This window comes from Mustela nigripes, chromosome 12 (assembly GCF_022355385.1).
Source record: "Mustela nigripes isolate SB6536 chromosome 12, MUSNIG.SB6536, whole genome shotgun sequence".
NCBI classification, from domain to species: Eukaryota; Metazoa; Chordata; class Mammalia; order Carnivora; family Mustelidae; genus Mustela; species Mustela nigripes.
Window position 1 is genome coordinate 12,245,193 of NC_081568.1, and position 26,158 is coordinate 12,271,350.

Consider the following 26,158-nt stretch of genomic DNA (forward strand, 5'->3'; position numbering starts at 1 on the left):
CCCTGCAGGTCTAGCACCAGTATGCATCTTGGTTTTGCTTTCTAAGGAGTGGGGTCTTCCAGTTGCCATTCGAAATGACATTGAGACGTCAGCCTGAGCTGTTGAATTGGTTCATGGCAGGAAACTCTCTTGATTAAAAACACATTCTTAACTCCAGGGACTGCTGTGTTTCATGAAGAGAGCCTCCTGAAGAACTTCAGTAAATAGGCACGATTTACATGTTCTTCTTTGTCATTTCTTTTGTCCATATTTGCAACTGAGAAGACAATGGCAAAGCAGACCTTTTGTGATTTTCAGGAGGTGTCTTAAATTCTCTGTTTCTACCTCCGCAGTCCCTGCCAAGGAAACATAATTTCCTCCTGAACTGAGGTTAGTAGCCTCTAGCTGCCTTCGTTTTTTTGTTTTTGTTTTTTTTTTAAAGATTTTATTTATTTATTTATTTATTTTAGAGATGGGGGCTGAGGGAGAGAGTTAGAGGGGAAGAGCAGAGGGAGAGGGACAGGTGGACTCCATGCTGAGCGTGGAGCCCGATGTGAGGCTTGAGCCCATGACTCTGACATCATGACCTGAGCCAGAGTCCAGAGCTGGATGCTGAGTGACTGAGCCACCCAGGCACCCCCACAGTGCCTCATTCTGAACTTCTCTGGTCAATTCACTGCCCGGCAGCGAGAATCTGTCATTCTCCCACTGGAGAACCATCCAGTGACTTCCTAATCCATACAGACGGATTCACTAAAGCCAAATTCTTTATTATTGCCTCTAAATACTGCATGTTTTGCCCTTTTACTACATTTCCCCTGTTTCTGGAATACACCTGGGTAATTCCCAGGTCAGGGTCTTTGCAGATCTAAAATCCTTGGCCTGGAATCTATGTGTCTCTTCTTTTTGCGTGGCTAATCTTTTCCCATCCTTTGGATTTCAGCTCAAAGTTCCCAACCAGCAGAGCCTTCCAGGACCCCTCCAGCGAAGTAGCCCCCTGCCAGCCCCCTCTATCCTTTATTCAGTAGTGCTCTGTGCATTTCATCCAGGTCTTTGTCTGTTTTGAAATTCCAGGTTTATTTATTTTTCATTTCCTCATTATGTCCTCTGCCTTCCTGTAGGTGGGAATCTGGTTTGCTTTATTCACGGCTATAAATCTTAGCTTTGGCATGGTACCTGTTTACAGAGGATGCATGACTATGTTTAAAGTGACCTCTAAGTTAGGTACAAATATGTCCCCATTTTACAGATGAGGAAACCGAGGGACAGTGAAGTAAAATATTTTTTTTCAGGGTCCCAGGTCTGTTAAGAGATGAAAAAATTATTTGTTTTGTATTAACTGAGAGAATGAATGAAACTTTATTGGTCTAACATACGCCTTCTAGAAATAAGCAGTTTTAGAGATTAAAAAAGAGAAACGTAGAATAGGTCAGCTAAAAGGAAAGGTCATGAGATAGAATGTTTTCCCAGCTAAGGTGAAGACTCTTACCATCTCTCTACTCTCCCATCCCCAGCTGCTTAGCATATGTTTTTGTTTTTCAAACTTTTTTTTTTTTTTTGGTTCCTAAAAACTCTCTAAATTCTGGGATCCTTGACAAAGCCTGACTGTTATGCCAGGTTGAAACTCAGCCACCCATATTTGCTCATTTTGCATCAGATTTACTGTCCAGCAGAGGGAAAACTGAGGTCACCGAGTGAACACTAGACTTTGACTTTACAGCATGATGTCTGGTGTAATGTTGAATGAAGAGATTTATTACTCCGTGTTGGTAGATTTCAACCAAGACTGTAGGGTAATTTATTTACTGTCAGAACTAAATGGTCAAGTTTTTAAAGTGAATGCTATTATTCCCCAAATAAGTTATCACTTTAAAAATACTTCAGGCTGATTTTACTACACGTTTTAAAGTATCAGTGTGTAAATTCCTGGCTTTGGTCATCACACAAAACAACTGTGGCACAAGGCAAATGTAATGTTATAATCTTTGTTCAGTAATAGTCTTTTGGGCAATGGGATATGTGTTTGCATGCATGTGTGTGTGCACACACACGTCTATATACGACATTCTTTCCAGTTGTAAAATGTCTCTCTACCTCTATCAGTCTTCCATTTACATGCAAATCATGGAATAATTATTAAAATATGAATTTTTGAAGGCCAGTGCTGTCAGAACTTTGCTTTGTTCCAACTTTTAAAGATTTTGGTCCAATCTCTTGTTTTAAAAACTCAATTAACTCACTTTCTGTCTCTTTTGATATCGCTAATCTGTTGCGTTTTGATTCTTCATGTGGAAATCAGTGAAACAAAACAAAAACCCCTTTCCTAACAGAAATTTCAGAAGGGTTCATGTTGGAACGAATGGAAATACTTACAAAATATATTCAGTGAGACAGAAGGATGCCTGATTATCCAAGAGGACTGATAACAAGAAAAACCCCATGTTCTTGACATGAGTACCCCGAAACCTTGGGTACTAGTAAGCAGCCCATTTGCCGCTCCATCCCTGTGTGGACACGGCTCCCCAGTGAGGCGAGCATCATGCCGAGTTACTGTGGTTCAAGAGGCTTGATGAGCTGCATTATTTGTTTTCCTATTCTTTAAGTTAGAAGTCATGGCTCTGGAGGCTATCCTTCAAGAAACCTTCTGGTTGTAGTGGTGTCAGGTCAACATGAATAGGCCTGAAGAGCTATTCTTGTTTTTTGAACATTCCTGTTGGGTTTTCTGAGCCCGCCTTGGGCTCAGCCAGTGGGTCCTCAATGGCGTCATCATGGGCAAAGGTGCCCGATGAGATTCAGGCAGACACTGTGGATGCCATGTGCACCTGTTTCAGTGGCTTCTCCATCTGGTCTACAGTGAATGAATGTTGCTGTGAAGAATTGGCTAAAACTTGATGCTCCCTGTTTAAAAAGATAATCGAAGTTAGTACTTCAGTCAGCCACCCAAGTCTATGCCATGTTTTTTTTCTTAAAAGAATGAACTTTTTTCCAATGTATCTTAAGATATGTTTGACCTTGAGGGTCAGCAGTGCTGTAAAATATGTTTGAAAGCAGCAAGTGGAAGGGACGGGAACCCTTGGGTCCTACTTGGGCCTGATCTATTGGGTTAAGAGGAAAAATAAGAGAGCTGGAGACTTTCCCAGGCATGGGGAGGTGAGGAGAGAAGGTGGACGTCTGCGACTGGGCAGGTAGGGCCTGGAGTCTGGTTCCTGGTTGCCTCTGGGTGCAGGCATGATTCAGATGGTGTGGAGGAGTCTTGACCACGTTGTCAGGTGCCTCATGTGACTTTCCTGCCTGCTTCACTCCGACCATCCAGTCATCAATTCTTGGTGTTTCTGCTGGACTCACATCTCTCAAACCTATTCTTTTCTGTCCACCCACCACCGCTACTTCCAGGAACATCTTTCTAACTGATCCCACTCCCTCCAGTTTTACCCTCTCCTGTCCATTTCTCATACTGTAGCTTAACCTGCCTTCCTGCAACCTGGGGTGCTAGTCTTGTTGCGGCCTCTCAAAGGTGCCAGCTGCCATCTGGACGTAGCCCAGGTTCCATACCAGGATCTGCGAGTTTGCACTTTCCTGACCATCACCCGTCTCCTCTTCTTTCTTCTTCCATCTTCCCCAGCCCTGCTAAATTATCTGTGGTTTCTGAATGCTCAGTGTTCTCCTTTGCTTCCAGATCACCCATTTCCTCTTTTTCCTCCCAGCCAAGGCTGAGCTAGATAGACCTACACTGAGCTCTGGAGCAACTTGCCTTTATTTTGGCATCTGCAGAGATGATCTTGCTTCTCGGATTAGTCCTTCCCCATGTCATAAATGTCCTGAGAGCAGAGAGTATTGCTGTTAGGCTCCTACCTCCTAATGCCTGGTCATGAAGGCAGAGACCAAATCAGTATCTGTCATATAGATCAATGAGTCAAGTAGCTGTGTTTGGGGAAATATTTTCTATCAACTTATGGTTGTATTATTATTTTATTCCAGGCCTCTTTCCTTTTTCCATTTACAGTTTGGAGAATTCTGGGTAAAGAAGGCATATTTGTAATTGTGTAAGTCTTGACCACACTGACCACTGCTTGCCCCTTCCTTCCCATAGTATTTTGAAGACTTGAGTCTGGTTTTCCTGGGGCTCAGCATCTCTGCAGGCCTGAATCATTGGAATACCATTTTGCCCGTAGGTCATTGCAGGTTGTGATGGCTCTAAGTTAAGACTGGAGAATTGTAGGTCATAGGGCAAGGGGCTAATGTGCAAATTTCACCTTCTAAAATGGAAATACGGCTGATCCTTGAAAAACTCAGGTTTGAAGTTCCACTTATAAGCAGAGTTTTTAACAGAAGAGATCATAAATGTATTTTTTCTTCCTTACAATTTTCCTAATAACATTTGACCTTCTCTAGCTCACTTTATTGTAAGAATACAGCATATAATACATGTAACTTGCAAAATATATTTTAATGTACTATTTATATTATCAGTAAGTCTTCCGATCAACATTATTAATAGTTAAGTTTTAGGGGGCATCAAAAGTTATACCTGGGTTTTTGATCACATGGGGGTTGGCATTACTAAGCCATGCATTGTTCAAGGTTCAAGTGTAATTTCCTTGTTAAAGGCTAGGACAAAGGGGAAGGCTCAGAGTAGCAGAAGGCTTAGGAGTAGACCAAGCTTGACTCAGTAAGTGTCAGCTTCCACTCTCTCTCACTTGGCTGGATCAGGAGCTTAATGACATCAATCCTCTCTGCCACAGATCTTGTGATGTGAGTCTTGAAATTTGTGGTCTCTTATTTAGCCATCCACCTGCCACGGAGGGTGGTCCTCCTGAAGGCCACTGCATGGAAGGCATCTCGGGGACTCATAAATCTTTGGGATCAACCAGTAGTCATGAGTGCCCACTGTATCTGCACTGTGAGGAATTTGGGGCTCAGAAAAATCTAAGTCCCTTACCCAGAAAATTCTAGAACTTAGCCTGGAAACTAGGTATTCTTGCTGTTTGTCCTATGGTCCAATTTGATATTTTCCTCCTCCAAATTTGGTGGTTACCCACTTAATTTATGCTGGCACAGAATAATGAAGAGTTTTGGAATCAGATGGGCCTGGTTCTACTCTAGGATAGACGTGCACTGTGACCCCGGAGAAGCTCAACTTCTGTGCATGAGGTCTAATGCTCTTACCTTGAGAATGGAGATGATAAGGCTTAGTTCATAAGGTTCTCATGAAGATCTAGTTGGATTATTTATATAAAGTTCCCCGACTACTGCCTGATGCCATATCAGATATTTTTTCCTCCTCTGTTTTGGATGTCTGAAATCCATACAATTGACCCATGTAAGTTTCTCCATTTAAAATGAAAGCTTTATGGTTATGCTGTGTCCTAGGCCCCTACATGTGTTTGAAAGTACTGCAGTCCCTCCTTATCTGAAGTTTCAGTTGCCCAGTGTTCTAGAAGCAGAGGATCCTCCTTTCTGATGAATTGTCTGAAGGTCCACAGTAGCCTGATTCTCTGTCACAGTACCTACATCATTGAGCTCACATCATCTCATCACAAAGGCGTCTTTTCTCACATGCTCAGACGGGTAAGTACAGCCCAGTAAGATATCTTGAGAGTGAGAGAAAGACCACATTCACGGGTTATTTTGTTAGTTATTATTAATCTCTTATTATGCCCAACTAATAAATCACACTTTATCATAGGGATTTATGTATTGGGGAAAAAACCCAATATGTATAGGGTTTGGTACTATGTGTAGTTTCAAGCATCTGCTGGGGGACTTAGAGCACACCCCTATGAATAAAGGGGAACTGCAACCGATTTGGAAACTGATCTCCACAAAGAGGAGGATGTCTGTCTACACATCTAGTTCAAACCCTTAGTGTTTAGTTTTTGTTGTTGTTGTTTTCTACACATATTGGAAACTGATACTCTACTCCTAACATTTGCTCAGCTCAAGCTACAGAAAACAAAAAGAAATTTTATTAGTGAGATTATTTTCATTATTTGGGGAAGTTTACAACTGATGCTATGCTTACCTCGCATGTTAGCCTAGAGCTACAATGTTGTTTTTGTTTTAAAGTGAAGAAATAAAAAAAGCACTAATGAACGACAGATTCCACGGTATAATATGCATATTCAAGTGCAAGGGAAGTACCAGCCACATTATGTTGCTGCAAGATTATGACTTGCTCCGATCCTAGGAGGTATTTAAGGATGGGCAATAAAACTCTTCTTATAGAACAATAGTCCCTGCACAGATTTGAAGTTTTAGAGCCTTTAAAATGAAAAACGACAGACTGAAGGCCAGCTAGCTGCGTTGGAATACAGCTGCTAAACATTTGCTCACCGTTTTGTTCCCTGGCGTGGCTTTCTCCGCCCTTGCTTCTTCCAGATTCTGTCACTTGCCTCTCCTTTGGAAATGAGGAGACTTTCGTCTTTCTCTGCGTGGTGTGGAATTCTCATTAAGTTTTCTGGTGTGAAGATTTAGATGAGAATTTAAGAAGCTGATTTTCCCAAGAGTTTGGTAAGACGTTAAACAGCCTGAGAGATGGACATAGAATTGTGCAGGTTTCATCGTGGTGGTGGTGGTTGTTTATTTGCTTCATTAGTATAACAAATATTTTTCATCCTTTTTATTGGAGGTTTGTGGATCGTCTTACTTTGTGCTGAATGTTATTTTTCCAGGTTCACTGGTAACTCACTGTGAGAAGTGTTCAGTAGAAGGGATTATGCTCTCTTGGGCAACACTCGATGATGTTGACTGACTTCCTCACCACCCTTGGAGTGCAGTCCCAAAGAAGTGTTTATCATTAGGTTGAATCATGTAAAATGGTTGATCCTGACCTTTGTTTTTAACCTCCCAAAATGGCAATTTCTTATAATTTAATGGAATATTAAAAATCCAGTCTACTCACCTCTTCCCTTATGCTGCATTATCTTGTCCAGTGCTCGTGTTATGTTCTATATACATTAGACAGTAAGTATTTATTAGTTAATGAGGTAACAGGCCTGACATCCACCTCTATACCATGGAATGAAAGTAAAATCTCATGAGGCAGACATGGCTGACAAGAGACTTAATGCCTCTCAGTTGTCCAGGCTTTTCATTGTATATGAAGAGAGGACATGTGTTGGGTCAAGGAGGTCAAGAATTTGGCAAGGCATTTGAAAAGCAAACATTTGAAAAGGTTAGACATCTATCTATTCTGATCTTGGGCGGTCTAGGCCAGTAAACATAACCATGCTTTGAAACAGTGTCTCAATTCCTTACTTGGTGAAGGAGGTAGATTTTGTTGGAAGGATGGGCAGACTCGTTAGCCACTCACCAGATAGTCTAAATTCTTGATGCGTGGAATTTAGGGATAAGAACTGGAGCATGAATTGCTATTCCCAGCTCACACTGGGGTTGGAAATGAATGGGGCAGGGTGCCTGTGGGCTTTGCTTTGGATAATAAAGCTGAAGATAGGCTTATGGAGCCAGGAAAACTGATTCTAGAGAAGGGGCAGGTCCACAGTAGAGACTCACAGGTGGCCTGGGACATGTCCCAGATTTCAGGTTTCTAGAATCTTAGACCTTTCCATAATAACCAGTACCCGTGACACACTGTATTCCAGGGACTGCTGACGAAACTGCCAGAACCAGCCCTTCTTTGCATATTAGGAAAGTTCTTGGGTCATGATGGAAATGCCGTGTCTCTCCCTGAATTCTCTGTGTGGGTCTCCTTTGCTAACATTGGTTACTTTGTTATTCTCCTGTGTGGATCTCTGCACTGTGATAGAATCTTGTCATTTCCATTGACAAAGTCCATGTGCAGGGGAAAAGAAGTCTACTGTGGTTTTCTCATCTTCCTTTCTCATTTCATTGACCACTGCCATCAGCAGGGAACTTCTTCTCTTGAAGGCTCCACGGCATAGTCCTTTGCTAGCTGCAGTGTGGGAGAGGCTGTGATCCTGGGGCATAAAAGAGGTTAGGAATGCCAAAGCAGTAGAGAAGATGTATATAAACCCAAATTAGCATATTCCCATCACAGCCATAAATGTCAAGCATGATTATTGCGATCTTAAGTGCCAAATGATTATAAATGGTACCAATATTCCAAGTGAGATGGGTCCCTGAGATCCATAGAAGGTAGTCACAGAAGAACTGACAATGGTTAAGGTCATATTTACAAGAGAAAGAGATCTCACTCTAAGCTATTGGGAAAGAGGGAACCAGGTCCAAGGTGGTGAGTTTGGGGAATTACCCAGAGACCAGACTGGCCAGTCCAGCAACAAAAGAACCAGCAGGAAAGAGACCCCTGGTCTGAATTCTTTAATCTGATTCTTAATCCAGGATAATTTTTTTAGATTAAAGTGCTGATCTAGGATCTTAATTTTGAAGTGTCGTACAACAGTATTCATCCACATTGGGAACAGTAGTAATAGGTAATATTTGCCAAGAGCTTACTATGTGCTGACCATCAAACTGGGTGCTTTCCATGTGTTATTTCACAGGAAATCCACCACTCTGCGACCCCCATTTTATAAAAAGGACCCTGAGACAGACAGTTCAGTATCTTTCCAAAATCGAAGGGGAGATAAGTGACAAAGTTCAAATCCAAGTGCACTGATTCTAGCATTTGGGTGTTTCCCTATGAAGCTATCTAAAAAACCCAAACAAACAAACAAACAAAAAAAAAACAACTCTAAGCAATGATGTCATATGGTGACTGAGGTGTTTAGTACCTGGCGCTCTTCTTTATAAGCATTAGGGAAGTTACAGTCTATGCCTTAGCTTCCTTCTGTGAACAAAAAGGAGAGAACCATGGGTCTTACCTCACACGGTGGAATAAGATTGCAGAATGTGCTCGGGGTTGGGGGGTGCTTGGAGAGTTGGGGAACATCTCAGTTCTAAGCTTCTCACCTGGAAGAGGCATGTAATGGAGGCTCAGAGACACTGTGAGGTCTGCTCGAGTACGATGTTGGGGTTAGAAGGACGTGCTCTCTCTCATCTGCAAGAAGAAGGGCTGTTGCCTCAACAGCATGCCACATTGCGCTATCTGCTCGTGCGGAAGCTGGGTTGAGGTTTGCTTTGGAAATAACTAAGAAAAAACATTTTAAAGTAAGTTTTGGTGTTTTCAGATGGGCCAATCATAGTAGAATTTAATTTTGTGGTATATGACGATCTCTGTGTGTGTGTGTGTGTGTGTGTGTGTGTGCACGCAAAGAGAGAATTTGCTCTGTTTTGTTTCTGAATAGACAACAGGGGTACCTGGGTTCTGGGTTGATGAAGCGCCTGTCTCTTGCTTTCAGCTCAGGCCATGATGTCAGAGTCATAAGATCGAGTGCCATGTTGGACGCCACATTGGGTGTGGAGCCTGCTTGAGATTCTCTCTCTCTCTCTCTCTCTCCCACTCCCTCTGCCCTCCCACTCCCCCTCAAAGAAATTTTTTTTTTTTTAAGATTTTTATTTATTTGTTAGAGAGAGAGAGAGATACAGAGCACAAGCACAGGCAGACAGAGTGCCAGGCTAGAGGCAGAGGGAGAAGCAGGCTCCCTGCCGAGCAAGGAGCCCAATGTGGGACTCGATCCCAGGACACTGGGATCATGACCTGAGCCGAAGGCAGCCGCTTAACCAACTGAGCCACCCAGGCGTCCCAAAGAAAAATTTTTTTTTTAAAATAATGAATAAATAAATAAATAAATAGACAAGTAATCATTCAGAATTAGTTACTAATTCTTCCCTTCTGTATTTTTAAGTATGTGTTCCCCACATTAAGATGAAGATGAATTTCAACTTTCATATACACATTTTGATATATATTGTTATTTCTGAAGCACCTTGTATATGGTGAATTTATTCAGCGACATACAAGCAGACTCGATCATTATCTATTGTCTCCTGTCCCTTAGCCACAGCCTTCCTTGATTTGGGAGACACCGAGAAACCCGTCTCTAGGGCCAGTGACATCCCCACGGCTCCCCTAGTATCCTTTCTCATCCAATGGCAGGAGAGGGTGGGCGAGGTGTGAACGAAGCTGGTCGGGCCATCTGTCTGACTTCTCTCTCAGCACAGGAGGAGAAGGAAGAGAGACTGGGCTTCTGCCCTGGATGACAACGAAGTTCCATGAAGAGAGGACAGTGCTTGGGCTGCCTCGTAAATGCCCAGGCTTGCCACCAGCATGTTCTCAGGGGTATCATCTCCGTGACCTCTTTTCCCCTTTCCCTAGAGAATAGGGCCCTTCCTCTTAACATCCAGTGCTCTCCCTAATCCATCCCAGGGCTTTCACCCACTAAGCAGGATCAGAAGGGCAAGGCCTGCATGAACCATAATAAGAAATCTCCTTCCCAGGATGCCTGGTTGGCTCAGTCAGTTAAGTATCTGCCTTCAGCTCAGGTCATGATCCCAGGGTCCTGGGATCAAGTCCACATTGGAGCTCCCTGCTCAGCGGGGGGCCTGCTTCTCCTTCTGCCTGCTGCTCCCCCTGCTTGTGCTCACTTTCTCACTCTTGCTTTCTCACTGGCAAATAAATAAAATCTTAAAAAAAAAGAAAAGAAAAGAAAAGAAAGAAATCCCCCCCGCCACCCCGCCAGCAGTCTGGGTACAGAATACACCCTAATAAGGCCAGCTCTGAGGATTTTCTACCTTTGCAGTCACACAGAGCCCTGTGTTCCAAAGGGTTCTCTGCTTGCTTTAACGTTCTGCTGTTGCCCTCTTGAAATCCCTAATCACGTTTTAAGAAGGGTCACACATTATCATTTTTGTCTGGCACCCACCAATCATGTAGCCTGTTCTGCCTCTTAACAACCGTGATCAGCTGCTTGACTTGCATATGGTTACTTGTACAGACAAATTCAAGAATACATTGGGTGAGGAAGTGGTAAACTCTGGTATTAATTCAAGAATAAGTGGAATTGCTAGATAAAAGGGCTTCAACCCTGTCAAGGCTTTGATGTGCATGTTGCCAGATACTTTAAAGTACTTGTATCTATTTATTCTTGTCTGGGTACCGTGGGTATTCCCATTAAAACAAACACTTTGCTTGGCTTCTATCCATGAGTGAAACTATGTTTCAAATTCTACCATACCATGTGTGGTTTTTTCTGCAGAGTCACCTGCTTGTTGTCCTTTCCTGACTTGTATGTTAGTCTTTGTGCTTTTTGGGTGATTCCCTAAACTCCTCAAACAATAAAGACAGTTGCCCCTATGATTTATTTTCCCCTAAAGTATAGTTTGGCTTCAATAATATATGTTACTGTTTGTTTATTTTTGATGTAGAGAAGTTCAAAATTTTTGTGTGGTTGAAGCTCTTGATAATTTTCTTTGCACTTTCTTCTGTTAGCTTTAGGCTGGTAGACTTCCACCTTCCACAAATTTGATAAACATTTACTTATTTTTTTTAAATTTTATATTTTGACGGTTATACTTTATTTTCGAATAGGATGTAGATGAGGATATGGATTTTTAAGAAACAGATACCTAGCTTTCCCAGTCATTAATTCTTCTTTTCTGCACTGATTGTGTGTGTGTGTGTGTGTGTGTGTGTGTGTGTGTGTGTGTGTTACATTTCTGCCTTCACCATTTATGTATGAATTTATCTCTGGGCTTCCATTCTGTCCCCTTGATATTTCTGTCCTATTGTAACATCCTAACCTAACTGGTATACTTTTCTATGGTAGTGATGGGCTAGGGCTGTCACCCAGCATACGCCTTCTTGACCTTCAACTCATTTATTTTCTGATCTGTTCTCATTAGTTTATTTTTCTCCTAACTCTTGTTCGATTTCCACTTGGCAATAAACTACTTTATGTGGTTTTTCTATGAACTTAAAGGGATATAAGTGACATTTCCTTTCAGCGATCAATATCCAGACTCATTGTCTGTCCCATATTAATCTATATGATTTTTAAAAAAAACTTTCTGTACTTGAAGATGGTTTGTATTTTTTTAAAACTTACTAGTTTTGTAATTTAGATAAATCTAAAAGGCAAAGGCCATATTTACATAAGTATTCCTTAGTTCATTGAACAAATATTTATTGACTATCTCCAAGCACCTGGCAGTGTGGATAGCAGTGATCTCAGCAGACAGAGACCTGCTCTGGGGATCTTTGGGGTGAGATCTGAGCGGAGGGCAGTCAGCTGGCTGGTCAACACACAGTCTCATGGGCCATAGTAGAGAGTTGGGGCTTAAGCCACAACCTAATAGGAAACTGATAGGGAGTTTTAAACTGGGCTGGTGACATGATCCCATGGTACAAGCATCAGCATCTACATTGGTGACATCTTGAAAAGATGGGGAAGAAGGAGTAGTGAGGGCAGGAGGGAAAACGGGGCCAGAAGATTTAATGCTGTCTCTTTTTGATAAAAGATATATAAACCTTGAGGCAGGCAAGATTATTCTGCCTGTCCCAAATCATGCATTTGAAAACATTTCCCTAGATAGTATCACATTGAGAAAAAAATAACAACACAAATGCTTGAAATTCTTATGTTTCATTTAAATGAGTTAAGTAAATTGTATTCCCACAAAGTCTTTATGACCATACTCATAGCATAAACATACCCCAGAATTCATATTTTGGTTCCACAAAACGTATTCATCAAATACAGTTTGCCTTTTAGGATGAGTGTAAGTCTTACAAAAAGGCGAACGAAGTCTTAGAATAGAGGAAGAGATGAATGTATAGTGTGATTTAAACTTGAAATCCCTGCTCCTTATTCTTTGTTCTGACTACATGGGAAGGTCAGAATGCCCCATCACTTTCATGGATGAAGCAATGACTTTGTGCTGGAAGAGTTTGGGAGAAGAATTCTAGGAAGTTTATGCTAGCAGCCACGCATCTGCACATCAGGAAAGAGAATGAAGAAAGGAGCAACAGGTATCTGTTGGGGAGATCTATCCTGGACAAAAGGCAAAGCTATTATATTTTTAAAAGAAAGGCGGGAATAGCTCCTAAGTTGCTATATTCAAGAACTATTCCACTTTCAGGCAAGATTTATTTTGCTTAATGTATCTCATTTTATAAAAGCCAGACCTTTCCCTTCACTGGACCCTGCAAGCCTCAAGTTAGGTTATGACTGCAATTTATATGATAAAAGGGCTGTAAAAGCAAAATTTAGGGAGGGTGATTTTTTTTTTTGTTAATGTATAAAGCTTTGAAAAATACAATGTAGATTATAGGTGGAGGCCAAATTAAGGTTTTTAAAAGAAAGACCTACCAAATCTTCTGTTCATTGCCCAGAGCAAATTAAACTATTTCCCTGGTCTGGAAACCTTATCAGATTTATCATGCGGCTATGTGTACTCCTGCTTATTTTGCTTGATTGTGCTTATTTAAAAGATTACAATTCATCATTGTTAAAATTACTACTTTATACTTATTCAGCCTGCCATAGATAGAGTCAGTCCCTAAACTAAAAAAGTGCTGCTTTCACATGGAAAAAAGCATCTTACCTTTAGGGTGATTTTTTTTTCCTCCCTGGTTTGCAAGTTGCCGCTTTAAGCATAAAACTTCTGCAGTTCCAACGTTCACCACTAGGAGCAGCAGACAGACCTCTTTGTCCCTTACAGATCCATGTAACAGCCTTCCAGTACCTGGGCAGGTGTCAGGACTCTTAAATGGGTAATATCTTAGTGATGTCCTTACCTGATTTACTTCTGTCTTTTGGTTTGCTGTGTGCATCTTTATGCCCAGGTGGGCTCTCCTTTTCAATACAATCTGGCTGCTAACAACTGGTAAGGTTATATCCAGAGAGGGAGAGAGAGCACCTTGGTCCCTACTGCTGAATGGCTTTGACCCAGTCAGTCACTGTGCAGCAAGGGCTGGTTCATGCTGATGGGCAGAGCTCCGTGTTGGAGCTACTCTCACCCAACCATGAGACAGGTCCACCAAGTCACGGGGATGGAGTGGGTTCAGGGGTGGGGTGACCACGCTGTTCAGTGTACATTTGAGCCTCTCCTTCCTTTGAGTCAGGACTTAGAAGGATTCTGGCTTTCCGTGAGATACTCTGTGGTTGCCATTCATGCTTTATCAGAGATGCCTTCTGGCAAGGAGAAATACCTCCACTCCTATGAGATAGAATTGTCGTTTCCTACCATGGGCCTAAGCAAAACTTCTCCCAAGGCATGCGAAGTGGAGGAGGTGCCCGAGGAGGAGAATTATTCTCTCAGGGAACCTGGAAGGTGGTATACTTGGGATTTTCCTGTGGGGACTAAGATCCCTACATTGGACAGGCAAGGTCAGAGGTAACCTAGTCTATGAGAAGACATAGCAGTGAAATAATACAACCGTGATTTGGAGACATAAATGTAAGAATGTGTATATTTATATGTTTGTATATATGTGTGTATATATATATTTTTTCCTTGTTTACACGCCACACACATACACATTTATATACAATTATATATAATTTCAATTCAGTAGAGGAAGGAGAAAGTGGGCCAACAACTCCATCATTCAATTTTAAACGAATTTTTAGGTCTTTTTGAATCTCAGGTTGTGGTTGTAAGCAGATTTGCTCTGGAGTTGGTTACTTTTTGAATCTGGGGGACGTGGAGAATGTGGCAGTTAAAAACTGGTGTCAAGGTATTTGCTGAGAAGTCCTGAGTAGCTACTCAGGGCCTCCTGGCTAGTCAGGGACCGAATGTAGATCTGACCTGGGAACAGTTTCCTTATTTAAGTGCTTTCTCAACAGTATCGGGCACCTGTGTCTTCTGTGGTTATTATCTTCTTTACCAAGGCGGAATGTTTGAATCTTTTTTGATTCTCTTATACAGAATTTAAAAAAAAAAAGATTTTATTTATTTTTTTGAGAGACAGAAAGAGCACGTGCACATGCACCCATGGGCTGGGGTGGGGGGAAGCAGACTCCCTGCCAAGCAGGAAGCCTAACATGGGGCTCCATCTGAGGACCCTGAGATCATGACCTGATCAAGACAGACACTTAACTGAGTCACCCCACACAGAACTCTGATAATAGAATTTTGCCAAAGGTAGAATGGGGAACATAATAAGATGCTAAGATTGTTTTATATTAAATAAGTTTAAGTTCTGAAATATATAGCTTTTTCCCCCTTTCATTATTGTTGATTTACTGCTTCTGTACGAAAGGAGGAGAATCAATGACTTTTAAGAATTTATTACTCAGAATTTCCACTAATTTACATTGATCATCAGTGATAATTAAGATAAATACCTATAAAAATGCTTTGTATAAAAATTCTGAAATCAGAGTAGCCATAGGATATAAACATCCGTGACTGATTTTTGATGGGTTGAGCCACAGAAAGCCACAAAGACTCAAAGGATATTGCTTCCTGTCCCTTCCCTAGACTCTCTGTTAAAAGGCAGAGTTGGTGTTTATTCTTTCCCTGCCTTTAAGATCCTGCAGCGAAGTAGCCTCTGCCAACAAGATGGCTTGATCACAGAATTGTGTCTAAGACGGGGTCTGGCACCTGGCATGTTGAATGAGCGAGCGAGTGAATGAAGGAATCAGAAGAGGCAGGTATGAATTTATTGGCACCAGAGGCTCTTGATGCCAGGAAATTAACACATAGCTGTGAAACCGTTTCCAGACCGTGTTGCAACAGCAATGAACTTCAAAAAGAACTCGCATCTTTCCTTGTGCGTCACATTAAATGAGGCACGGTCTTCTCATGGTCTTTGGGCCACAGCAGCCCTTCTGAACGTTGGAGGAAAATCGCTGGTACAAATTACAGGGATGTTGCCATTGGTATAAAAATGTCTTTTGTATGACTTAGAGTACAATGGAAATTCTTGCGCTGGTGCACGTACACTTTCGCCTGTCCATGGTGTTATCTTCTCGTTACGCGGCTTGGAAAGCCAGCTGTGAGGCACCATCTGTCAGCAGCAACAGCATCTGTCTCCATGACATCTGTGTTAACTCTTGTGCAATTCCCTGAAGGCCCGTAGGTAGCTGTGAGGCTCCAAGGCAGGCTCTGCCTTGGTGTCTTTAGTGAAATACTGCCCGGCCTTTTCAACCTAAAACTACTTGTGATGGAGTGCTAAGTGCTTGCTTTTTCACAAGCTGGGAGACTCTTAGGACTTCGTGCATTCCATGAAGCATTCAATCTTACGTGCTAATCTTTTCTACTCACATGCAGTAAGACTGGCCTAAGGGCTTGTATGATAGACTCGTGGGGGGGGGGGGGGGGTTTCTGCTTTCTGCTTAATTCTGCAGAAAAGGGTGTTGGAATAGCTACTGGGTTGGAAAATGACCTCCTAGCCCTGCTCCCAACTCTTTCATATCCTTCCTGGAGCATCAGAATGTACCTTAGTTGGAAATAGAGTCATTGCAGATGTCCTTGGTTAACATGAGGGCACACTGGAGTCGAGTGGGTCCTTAATCCTCTGAGCTGGTGTCTTTATGACAGAGACACGTGGAGTGAAGATGGCCACATGATGACCAAGGCAGAGACACGTGGAGTGAAGACGGCCACATGATGACCGAGGCAGAGGCGGGAGTTCTGTTGCCACAAACTGAGGGATGCCATGGGCTGCTGGCAACCACCAGAAGCTAGGAGAGAGGCATGGGAGAGATTCTCTCAGAGAATTGATTGAACCCTTGGATTTCGGACCTTTAACTTCCAAGACTGTGAGGCCGTACATTTCTATTTTAAGCCATCTAGTTAGTGGTCATTTGTGAAGGCATGCCTAGCGAGCTAGCGCAGAGTACTGTATCCTGTGTCATCACTGGGAATCTGTATGAATTTTGCATGCTCAACACGGAGCCATTATGTAAAAACTCCCTTGGGTTAACATGCATTTCAGTGGTGTCTGTAAGGAAAGGATGATGCTTATTAGGAAACATTCCAGGGCCAGGTTTTTCTGTCAAAAATAAATTTCCAGGGGTGCCTGGGTGGCTTAGTCGGTTAAGTGTCCGACTGTTGATCTCAGCTCCGGTTTTGAGCTCAGGGCTTTGAGTTCAAGCCCTGCTTTGGAGTCCTTGTTGGGTTGGAGCCTACCTGAAAAGAAAAAGGAAAAGGAAGAAAAAGGGGAGGGGAGGAGAAGAGGAATGGGGAAAGGAAAGGAAGAAAGGGAAGAGACGGGAAGGGCGATAAGAATTTCCAGGTTATTCACTCAGTCAGGACCTCATGTGCCAACTCATGTAGCACATATGGACTGAGTGTCTACAATATGCCAAGCACAGTGCTTGCTTTGGGGGTCACAGCAGTGAACCAGCCGGGTACAGAGGCCTATCCTCATGGAGCTGAGCATCCAGTGGAGAAGACAGACAGGGTTGATTTCAATCAATCTACATATCTTTAATGTCATTATATGTAAAAAAAAAAAAAAAAAGGCAGTCCCATTAAACAGCAATGAAACTTTGTGAATCGGATAGTATTTGGCGATGCCACTCACTGATCTGATTTAGAAACAGAATCATACTGCATTTCTGTCCGATTCTATTCATGTGTCTGTGGTCCATCTCCCCAACCCAATATGCCCTGTCTTGCTTTTTCTAAAGCTAATCATATCATTTGCGTGCAGTCGGTTTCACATGTAGTTGTTGAATTAAACTGAGTGATTGGTTGGGGATATTGATTGGGAAGATGATTAATAAGAGCTAGCATTTATTAATATCTTTTATATATTTATGCAATTTTGGGGGAATTTTTATATGTAAGCAGTTGCCTTACATCATTTCCTTCTCTCGGCTGCTCTGCGAATGTCCACTCAGAAGTGCCCAATTTTCAGATGTAGTAACCGCTACTCAAAAATAAGGCGAGGCCTGAGGCTCTCCCATGGGTGGAGCCAAGATTCGGGTGTGAGTGGCCCGAGGGCAGGCTCCACGCCTCCAGCACCATACACCACGCTGTGGGCCCATTTGTGGCCATCTGCTACCTTCCGTGGATTTGTCAAAGTCATGCCCCTTTCTTTTTCTTTTTCTTTATCACAGCATCCAGGAGGCGTGCAGAAGAGATGGGTTTTAACTGAGATTTTTGTCTCAGTATGCTTTCTTCCCCCAAGAAGTTTTGCTGATCAACTTAAATTATTTCTATTTGATTCTTCTCTGTTTACCCTCTGGCTTCGATGCTAACGGTACTTAAATGATTAGCTATCCTTCGGGTTCATGTGGGGTTAAGCCCTGGGCTTGCATTTCACACATCATGGTTTTGCTTCTGTGATTTGGGAGTGGGACAGCCCTCTCCCCCCTGCCTCCCCTCCACATACTGTCTTACAGGCGGCAAAAGCTCTTGTCTTTCTTAGAGAGAACATGCACAACCCCCATGTGGGGAGAAGGAGGAAGCCCCCAAGTGTGCAGTCAGAGCCTTGCAACTTTCCAAGTGCAGACCAAGAGCCTTGCAACTTTCCAAGTGCAGACCTGGGGCCAGCAGGTGTGTGTCTGGATCCCAAAGCCCGGTGTCTGCTCAGCTAGCATCCGTGCCCTGTGCTGGTTTTCTGTTCTAGATTCGCCGCTACCGGCAGCAGCGGCCATCCAGCCCTGTCTGGAGGTAACTCAACACTCCCACCATCCTTGCTCGACATTCCGTCCTGGGGGCCGTGGCCGGGCTGCCATTGGTTCTCGAGAAGCTGCTGACTCAGCGGTGGGCTTGTCCCGTTTTTCTCTCCTGGAAGAACTCTGTGTACTCTGTTCGCCTGCTGCAGCCACAGCACTCGGGATCTGATTTCGGCTGGAAACAACATGCACTAGAAATCTGAAAGTTAAAAACCACAAGCAGTCAAAGCCAGCGTCCTGTCATTGCAGCCTTACCCACAACAGCCAAAAGAAGAGTCAACAACAGTCAAAAGTTCCTCAATAGAGAAATGAAGAAACAGAACATGGTGTATATACACGACGAAGTATTATTCAACTGTAAAGAAAGGAATGAGGTACTGATCTGAAGGGACCTTGAAAAAGTGAAATAAGCATCTGTATGGCTCAGCTGGTTAAGCATCTACTTTCAGCTCAGGTCATGATCTCCAGGTCCTGGGATCGAGCCCCGAATCCCGCTCTCTGCTCAGCGGGGAGCCTGCTGCTTCCTCTCCCTCTGTCCCTCCCCACTGCTTGTTCTCTCTCTCTCTCTCTCAAATAAGTAAATAAAATCCTAAAGAAAGAGAAAAAGTTAAATAAGCCAGACACAAAAAGACAACTATTGTCTTATTCCACTTAGGGGCTGTATTTAGACTAGGCGAATTCACAGGGACAGAAAGCAGACCAGAAGTTACCAGTGGCTGGAGGAGAAAGGGATGGCGAGTTATTGCTTAACGGACACAGGATTTCTGTGTCAGGTAATGAAAAATTTTGGAAATAGGCGTGATGGTTGCACAACATTGTGAATGTAAATAATCCCACTCCATTGTGCACTGAAAACCAGTCAAACGTTATGGCAAATTTATGTTATACGTATTTTAAATATAATTAAAAAGCACTACCACTCTGAATCGGGTCTTGGGTTTGGGTGGGGATTGTATCTCTCAGCAATAAGGCAAATGCTGAAACATGTCGTTGGCTTTTCTTAGGCTGAATATGAACCTGTAAGAATGGCAGCTGCTTAGCGGAAGGGACCAGCGCACGGTCGCCGGGGCACGAAGCAGGTGCTCACTTAGCTATCCTATTTTCCAGCATTGGCCCGGACTTCCAGTGCATTACAGATGTGTGTATCCTGCTCAGGGGCCCTGAGATCACTTGCTAAGCACTTTGAGAAACTGGCAGAAGGACACCACCACTTAGGGCATTAAATGGCTTGAAATAAAAAGAGCATCAGGGCTGAGGGTTCCCCTTCTGTTTCCTTTCCTTTTTCCCTCTCAACCTTTTCATCTCCTGTTCAGTCTTCTCTAGGGGAGACGCAGACACAAAAGGCACCATCTACTGATTTTTGCTCACAATAAAAGAAAGCAGAGTATTTAGGATTTGATCCCTCATTTCCCTCTCCTTCAGGGTCTCAGACTCTGGAGAATTCCTTTGCTAAATCCCCCTCTCCCCTTTAGCCTGAAAGAGCTAATAGGCTTTCACAGTATCAGTTTCTTTTCAAAACCCAGTGTGCACCTGGTTTGGGGATTAAGCCAGATCATGCTTTGAGATAACTAATATTATTCTTTATGTAGAGACACTTGAACTATGGATCAAAGAAGGTAAGAAATTATCTCAAGATAACAATCAGGAAGATAACCGTGAACTCAACACACAAATATGACCCACCACTCCTGTGATCTAATTCTAAGATATTGAAAAAAATTCTCTTTCATTTGATTAAACCAGGCTGTCATTGTGTGCCAACAGCGGCTTGAAAACAAGGTACGGCAAGGAACCGGAAATGTGATGGGCTGAGGCCCCCACGCCGGCCCACGTGCTTGTTTGTGGATTTCATATCAGAAGTCTGTGGCTGAAACCCACAGGAATGAATTCAATGCATATAATCTGGAAGTTATATAAGGGATCAATTTTGCAAGTAATTTCTTGGACTCTTAAGAATGTTGAAGATCGTAGGACCCATTGGTTCATTTTCTTGTCATGTATTGATCAGTCTTTCTTTTTCACCCTTTACCTTCCTCACATTATCAATAAATCATAATGGAATGTCTGGCTGTCTTGTTTTAAATACCTGCATTTACAAAATCAGCCTGGGCACTGGGAAGGAGAAGAGAGAAGAAACTTAGTTTTGCAGGTTTAAAATGAAGAGAGAAGGGGTGACTGGGTGGCTCAGGGGGTTAAAGCCTCTGCCTTCGGCTCAGGTCATGATCCCAGAGCCCTGGGATAGAGCCCTGCATCAGGCTCTCTGCTCAGCCGGGAGCCTGCTTCCTCCTCTCTCTCTGCCTGCCTCTCTGCCTACTTGTTATCTCTCTCTGTCAAATAAATAAATCTTAAAAAAAATAAAATGAAGAGACAAGGGGCGACTGGATGGCTCAGTTGGTTAAACTCTTGGCTATGGCTTGGGCATGACTGCCTGGCCGCGAGATGGAGCCACACGTGACGCGCCACGTTGGCTCATGGTTCGTGGTGACTTTGTAGAACATAACTACCATGAGTAACGAGAGTGGATGGTATTTCTCTATTACCTTGATTTCCTTAATTAGTTAATCTGTTAAATACTCAGTGTTGTGCTATCAAAAGCGCATGTTCTCAAAGGGACAGAAATTGGTTCTTAAATGGGGGGGGGGAGGTGAGAACTCCTTTTTATGTAAAACCCAGAGATCTACACAGAGCTTGTAATAGTTATACAGTATATTGGCTAAATTACAATTTCTCTTGGATGATAATTACGAAAAAAGTCCAGAAATTTTCCTTGGGTGGGGGGGAAGGCAGTAATGAAAAAGTGATTGCAGAACATAGCTGCAGGGCACATGGACTATTCACCACAGTTAAAGTATTTACTAGACTACATGGCACAGCATACACAACTGTTATTATAAATATCATTGATTTTATATATATATATATATACATATATGTGTGTGTGTGTATATATATATATATAAATATATATATATATATATATATATATATTTTATCTTCTTCCCTTTCTTCATGGACCAGCATTTCTTTAATTGGAGTTTGTGGTCCCCTGAGGGGGTCTGCATTCTGTTTTCAGACCTGTCTGAGTATTTCCTCTGGAATTTGTTTTACTTGGTGCTTTCATTTTGATGACCATCATAAAAACAATAAATCATTGTATACGGGTTCCCCTTTCTTCGTGAGTCCTGCCACAAGATTTCATTGTCCACGTTTACATCTGCCTTTTAAGGCAAGAATTCTACTTTGATGCTTATGAGCCAAGAAGGAATAAAAGAGGAGCAGACTTAAAGATCGTGAGTGAAACAGTCAGACCGAGGGAAGGCCCAGTGGTGTGTCATTGTGTTCGGGGAGGAAGGAGTCCTGAGATTGAATGCAGGAAAATGGTGGGCAGGCCAAGCCCTCACTGTGGAGGGGTGGGTAGTATGGGTATGCCCAAACCAAGAGAATATTGGCTTTAACAGCAAGTTCTATATTTACATTTTGTAAGCCAATTTAATCTCTCTGCAAAATAACATCATCTGCCACATTAAATTAACGCTGTTAATTTGAATTTTATGGACTTTCTTGTTTTTGTGTTTAATTCGTTACTTTGTTTTGGTCTTATTGTTGAATCAGAGTTAAAGCATATGGAGTTTATTTTTAGATTTCCATTTGTGCATCACTAAATAACGGTATACTAAAAATAATTTAAGTCTCCATTAGTGCTGAACAGCAGTGCTTTTTGCCATATTAAAGGGGGTATTGGCATTACTTGGGTTTGAGGAGGACCGTGATGGACTCAGAGAATCATAGACTATTTGAGCCACTGGGAATCGCTCAGTCCAACCTTCTCTCCTGCCACCTGTGGAGACTGAGCCTCCTGGAGAAGAAGGGAGTGTCCAAGGTCAAAAACAAGGGAGCAGCAGGCTGAGGTTAGAGACCACACTGACATACTTCTAACTACACACCTGGTCTAATATGTCCACCCTGTCCAAAGGTGAACCATGGCAGGTGAATGGCAACCACAGCCAGGCCACAGAATGGGCTAGCACAGACCAATGAAGAGAGTTGCTGCGTCGTCTTGGCTAACTCTCAGGGGGGAGGATGTGCAATGGGAAGGGACAGCAGGAATAACAGGCTTGTCTCAGAGCCAGAAGTCACTGTGAGCGATGGACAGTGGTAAAGGGAAACAATGCCCTTTGAGGTTCCTGCTCAGGTGGTATCACCCATGACCTTGGTGTGTTCGTTACTCCCAACATTGCCAAACAAATCCCAGAAGCTCTTCAAGCGAAGCTCATCTGTGCTTTTCAGCTCTGTATTTTGAGGGAGGCTCACTCCCCCAAACTGGGGTGTGTGCCACTACACAGGGAACACTACTGGGAATGTGTTTCTCAGCCACATGTAAGAGTCCCGATCATACCGTGGGAAGCAAAAAGAACTCATTTGTGATAGAATTGGGAGGTCATTATATTAGTTTTCTCTTGTCGCATGACAAGGACCACAAACTTAACAATAGCTTACTGCAAGATACATTTATTTTTTATTTTTTAAAAAGATTTTATTTATTTATTTGATAGAGATCACAAGTAGGCAGAGAGGCAGGCAGAGAGAGAGTGGGGAGCAGGCTCCCTGCTGAGCAGAGAGCCCGATGCGGGGCTCGACGCAGGACCGTGGGATCATGACCTGAGCTGAAGGCAGAGGCTTTAACTCACTGAGCCACCAGGGGCCCCAACAAGATACATTTATTATCTCACAGTTTTGGGGTCAGAATTCTGGGCCTGGATCAGCTGGGAGTTTTTTTCTGGTCTCACAGAGTTGTTGTGCTCAAGACACTTGCCAGGGCTGTGCTCTCCTCTGAGACTTGGGTGAGCCCTCTTCCATGCTCACCGGGCTGTTGGCCACATTCATTTCCTCACAGCAGCAGAACTCAAAGTGTCTTGCTTCTTCTGATCCAGTCACCAGGGTCTCTTTTCTAGACTCTTGGAGAGAGCTCACCTAATTAGGCCAGGCCCACCCAGGGTAACCTCCCTTTTGATGAAAGTCAACTCATTGGGAAATTAATTGCTTCTGTGAAACCCCTTCACCCTTGCCATATTCTGTTGCTTAGAGGCAAGTTACAGGTTCTGCCTACTCTTGAGGGAAGAGAATATCAGACATGGGCATCAGTTAGACTACTGAAGTAGCTAAAAAAAAAAAAATACCATAGACTAGTGGCATATGACAACAGAAATCTAATTCTTACGCTTCTGGAGGCTGAAAATTCCAAGAGCAAGGTGTGTGGGGAGAGCCTGCTTCTTGGCCTACGGATGGCTGTCTTTTTCGTATGTGTTTACATGATGGAAGGGACCAGGGAGCTCTCAGGGGCCTCTTCTGTTCGGGCACTAATCCCATTCATGAAGTCTCCATCCTTATGCTTTAACCCCCTCCCAGAGGTTCCACCTCCTAAAACCATCCCCCTGGTGGTTAGGTTTTAAGATGAATTGAGGGGTTGGGGTGGGGGACGTTGAATCTGTGGCAGGTACCAGGGGAGCGATCTTACAACTCTGCTCACGGCAGTCACTGACCCTTCCCTCACTCGGTAGTGAGTTTGGTTCATATTTACCATCTTCTGTATGACACTTTGAGAATATTTAGTGACGTTCGTGTCTCTCTTCATATTAAATGGAGGAAGAGTAGAAACTCGGCTGTCAGCTGAAGTGCGATTATTTATACCAGGGATTTTCAGCCTCGGCATGATTGATGTTTTGTGCTGGAGAATTCTTTCTTGTGGGAGTTGTTCTGTGTGTTGTAAGATGTTTGGCAGAATCGCTGACCTCTCCCTACTAGGTGCCAGTAGCATTCCTTCCCCAGTTGTGACAACTGAAAATGGCACCAGACTTTGCCAAATGTCCCCTTGAGGGAAGAACATCCTGCTTGATAACTACTGCATTAGATATGTAAGCATTTTTTGTTTGTTTGTTTGTTTAAAGGAGAACCTATTAAAACAGGGAATTTGGTTTTTAAGGTGATACAACTGTTTGGAGCCAGCAGGTTCTTACTATTTGGATAATGCCTCATTCTTAGATGTGCTTTTGTCCTCTACTGGGAAATGGATAGTCTATAGTTGCAAATAAAAAATTAATACTGTAAGTGGGTAGGAGAAGAATCAATGAAACAAGATGGGATTGGGAGGGAGAAAACCATAAGTGACTCTTAATCTCACAAACAAACTGAGGGTTGCTGGGGGGAGGGGGTTTGGGAGAAGGGGGTGAGATTATGGACATTGGGGAGGGTATGTGCTTTGGTGAGTGCTGTGAAGTGTGTAAACCTGGTGATTCACAGACCTGTACCCCTGGGGATAAAAATATATGTTTATATATGTTTATAAAAAATAAAAAATTAAAAAAAATTAATACTGTAGATGAGTTTCCCACATGTCTTTTCTTATTCACACATATGCCAAAATGAGATTACGCTATCACATGTTTTATAATTAGTTGAGCTATACTGTAATAGGGCTTTGGTTCCACTCATATGGGTAAGATATTTGATGCAAGAGGCAAGAAACCTAATAAACTCCCTTCCTGGTATTATGGCTCCTTTCTTGGAAGCAAGCGATATGGCTCGGTATGGGACAGAGTGGATGGCATGGTCCATTTCTGAAGTTACAAAACTCAAAAGCTGCTCATTCCTGTTTTCTCTAGGCAAAGGCAGCTCAAGCATCTCATCCGACGTGAGTTCAAGTACAGATCACACGCCGACCCAAGCCCAGAAGAATGTGGCTACCAGTGAAGGTAGGCATCTGGTCTTCATTATCTCTCTCCCTGTGTTCACAGTGCAGACTATTTTTGGAAGACAAATAAAAATGTGAGTCTCAGTTCTGTTCTACTGAGTGAGAGCATATGAGATTCTTAAAAATGAGAAGGCAAAGGGTTTCCCGAGTTGCTTTTTTGTTGCTGTGTTGTTGCAGACTGATGAAGGAGTTTCAATAGGAGTCAAGTGTCTCAATTCTAAGGCAAATGCTGTTATTTTGTGAAAAGATAATAGGCTGATGTCTGGGGAGCCTTCATGATGTTATCTGTCTTGTTTCTCAGTGTGGAAAACACTGTGATTATAAAATTCCCATGTTGTAGTTGAAAGTTCCTGCAAGAACTTTCAAAATAGGCCCACTTGGAATTCAAGATATGGACAATGGGAGGGTCGCAATCATGTGATTTGTAGAACTTGAATTAACCATTATGTGGGGTGGGGGGGAGAGGTTTGTTTGGTTATTTAAAGAATATGTGGAAAGTCCTGCCTCTCAGGGCAAAGACCAGCTTGGTTGATAGTCTTGATACAGATTTTCATTCTATGTTGTAATCCATGTTGGACTTAATTGCTCTGCATGGTGCAGAAGCATTTGTGGTATTACTTGTTTGCATGCGGGCATTACTGTTTCTGTGGTAGTTATTTACTGGAAAGCTGGCTCAATGATGGAATTAGTTGTTTTTATTTTAATGTTAAACACAATTAAGTGAGTTCTTTTCTGAAGAAGAGTTCCTTCTAAATTAATGGCTGAATGCAGGTCCGGTGTAAGACGTCGATGCTGCTTATAATAGAAGACCCAAGGTGAGGTGACCATGTGTAGAGCCCGCTTTCTTCAAATGTGCAGGGTGTGTGAAGGTTCATGTCTACACTCTGTCTTGAGGCTTACTTTATGCTGCTTGCAGTATTAGGAAGAGTAACCCCATGACCTTGGTCTCAGTGTTTGGTTGTTCTTGATCTGTGTGACC

The 26,158-nt window shown here is 42.8% G+C and overlaps 1 protein-coding gene across 1 annotated transcript in view; it reads left to right on the forward strand.

Annotated features, from left to right (window-relative positions):
• FBXL7 (F-box and leucine rich repeat protein 7) overlaps nt 1-26,158 on the forward strand; it is a 368,747-nt gene that overhangs the window by 69,406 nt on the left and 273,183 nt on the right. The window contains exon 2 of the mRNA XM_059416927.1: nt 25,091-25,180. Coding sequence (XP_059272910.1) covers nt 25,091-25,180 — 90 coding nt within the window. The remainder of the gene's footprint in view (nt 1-25,090; nt 25,181-26,158) is intronic.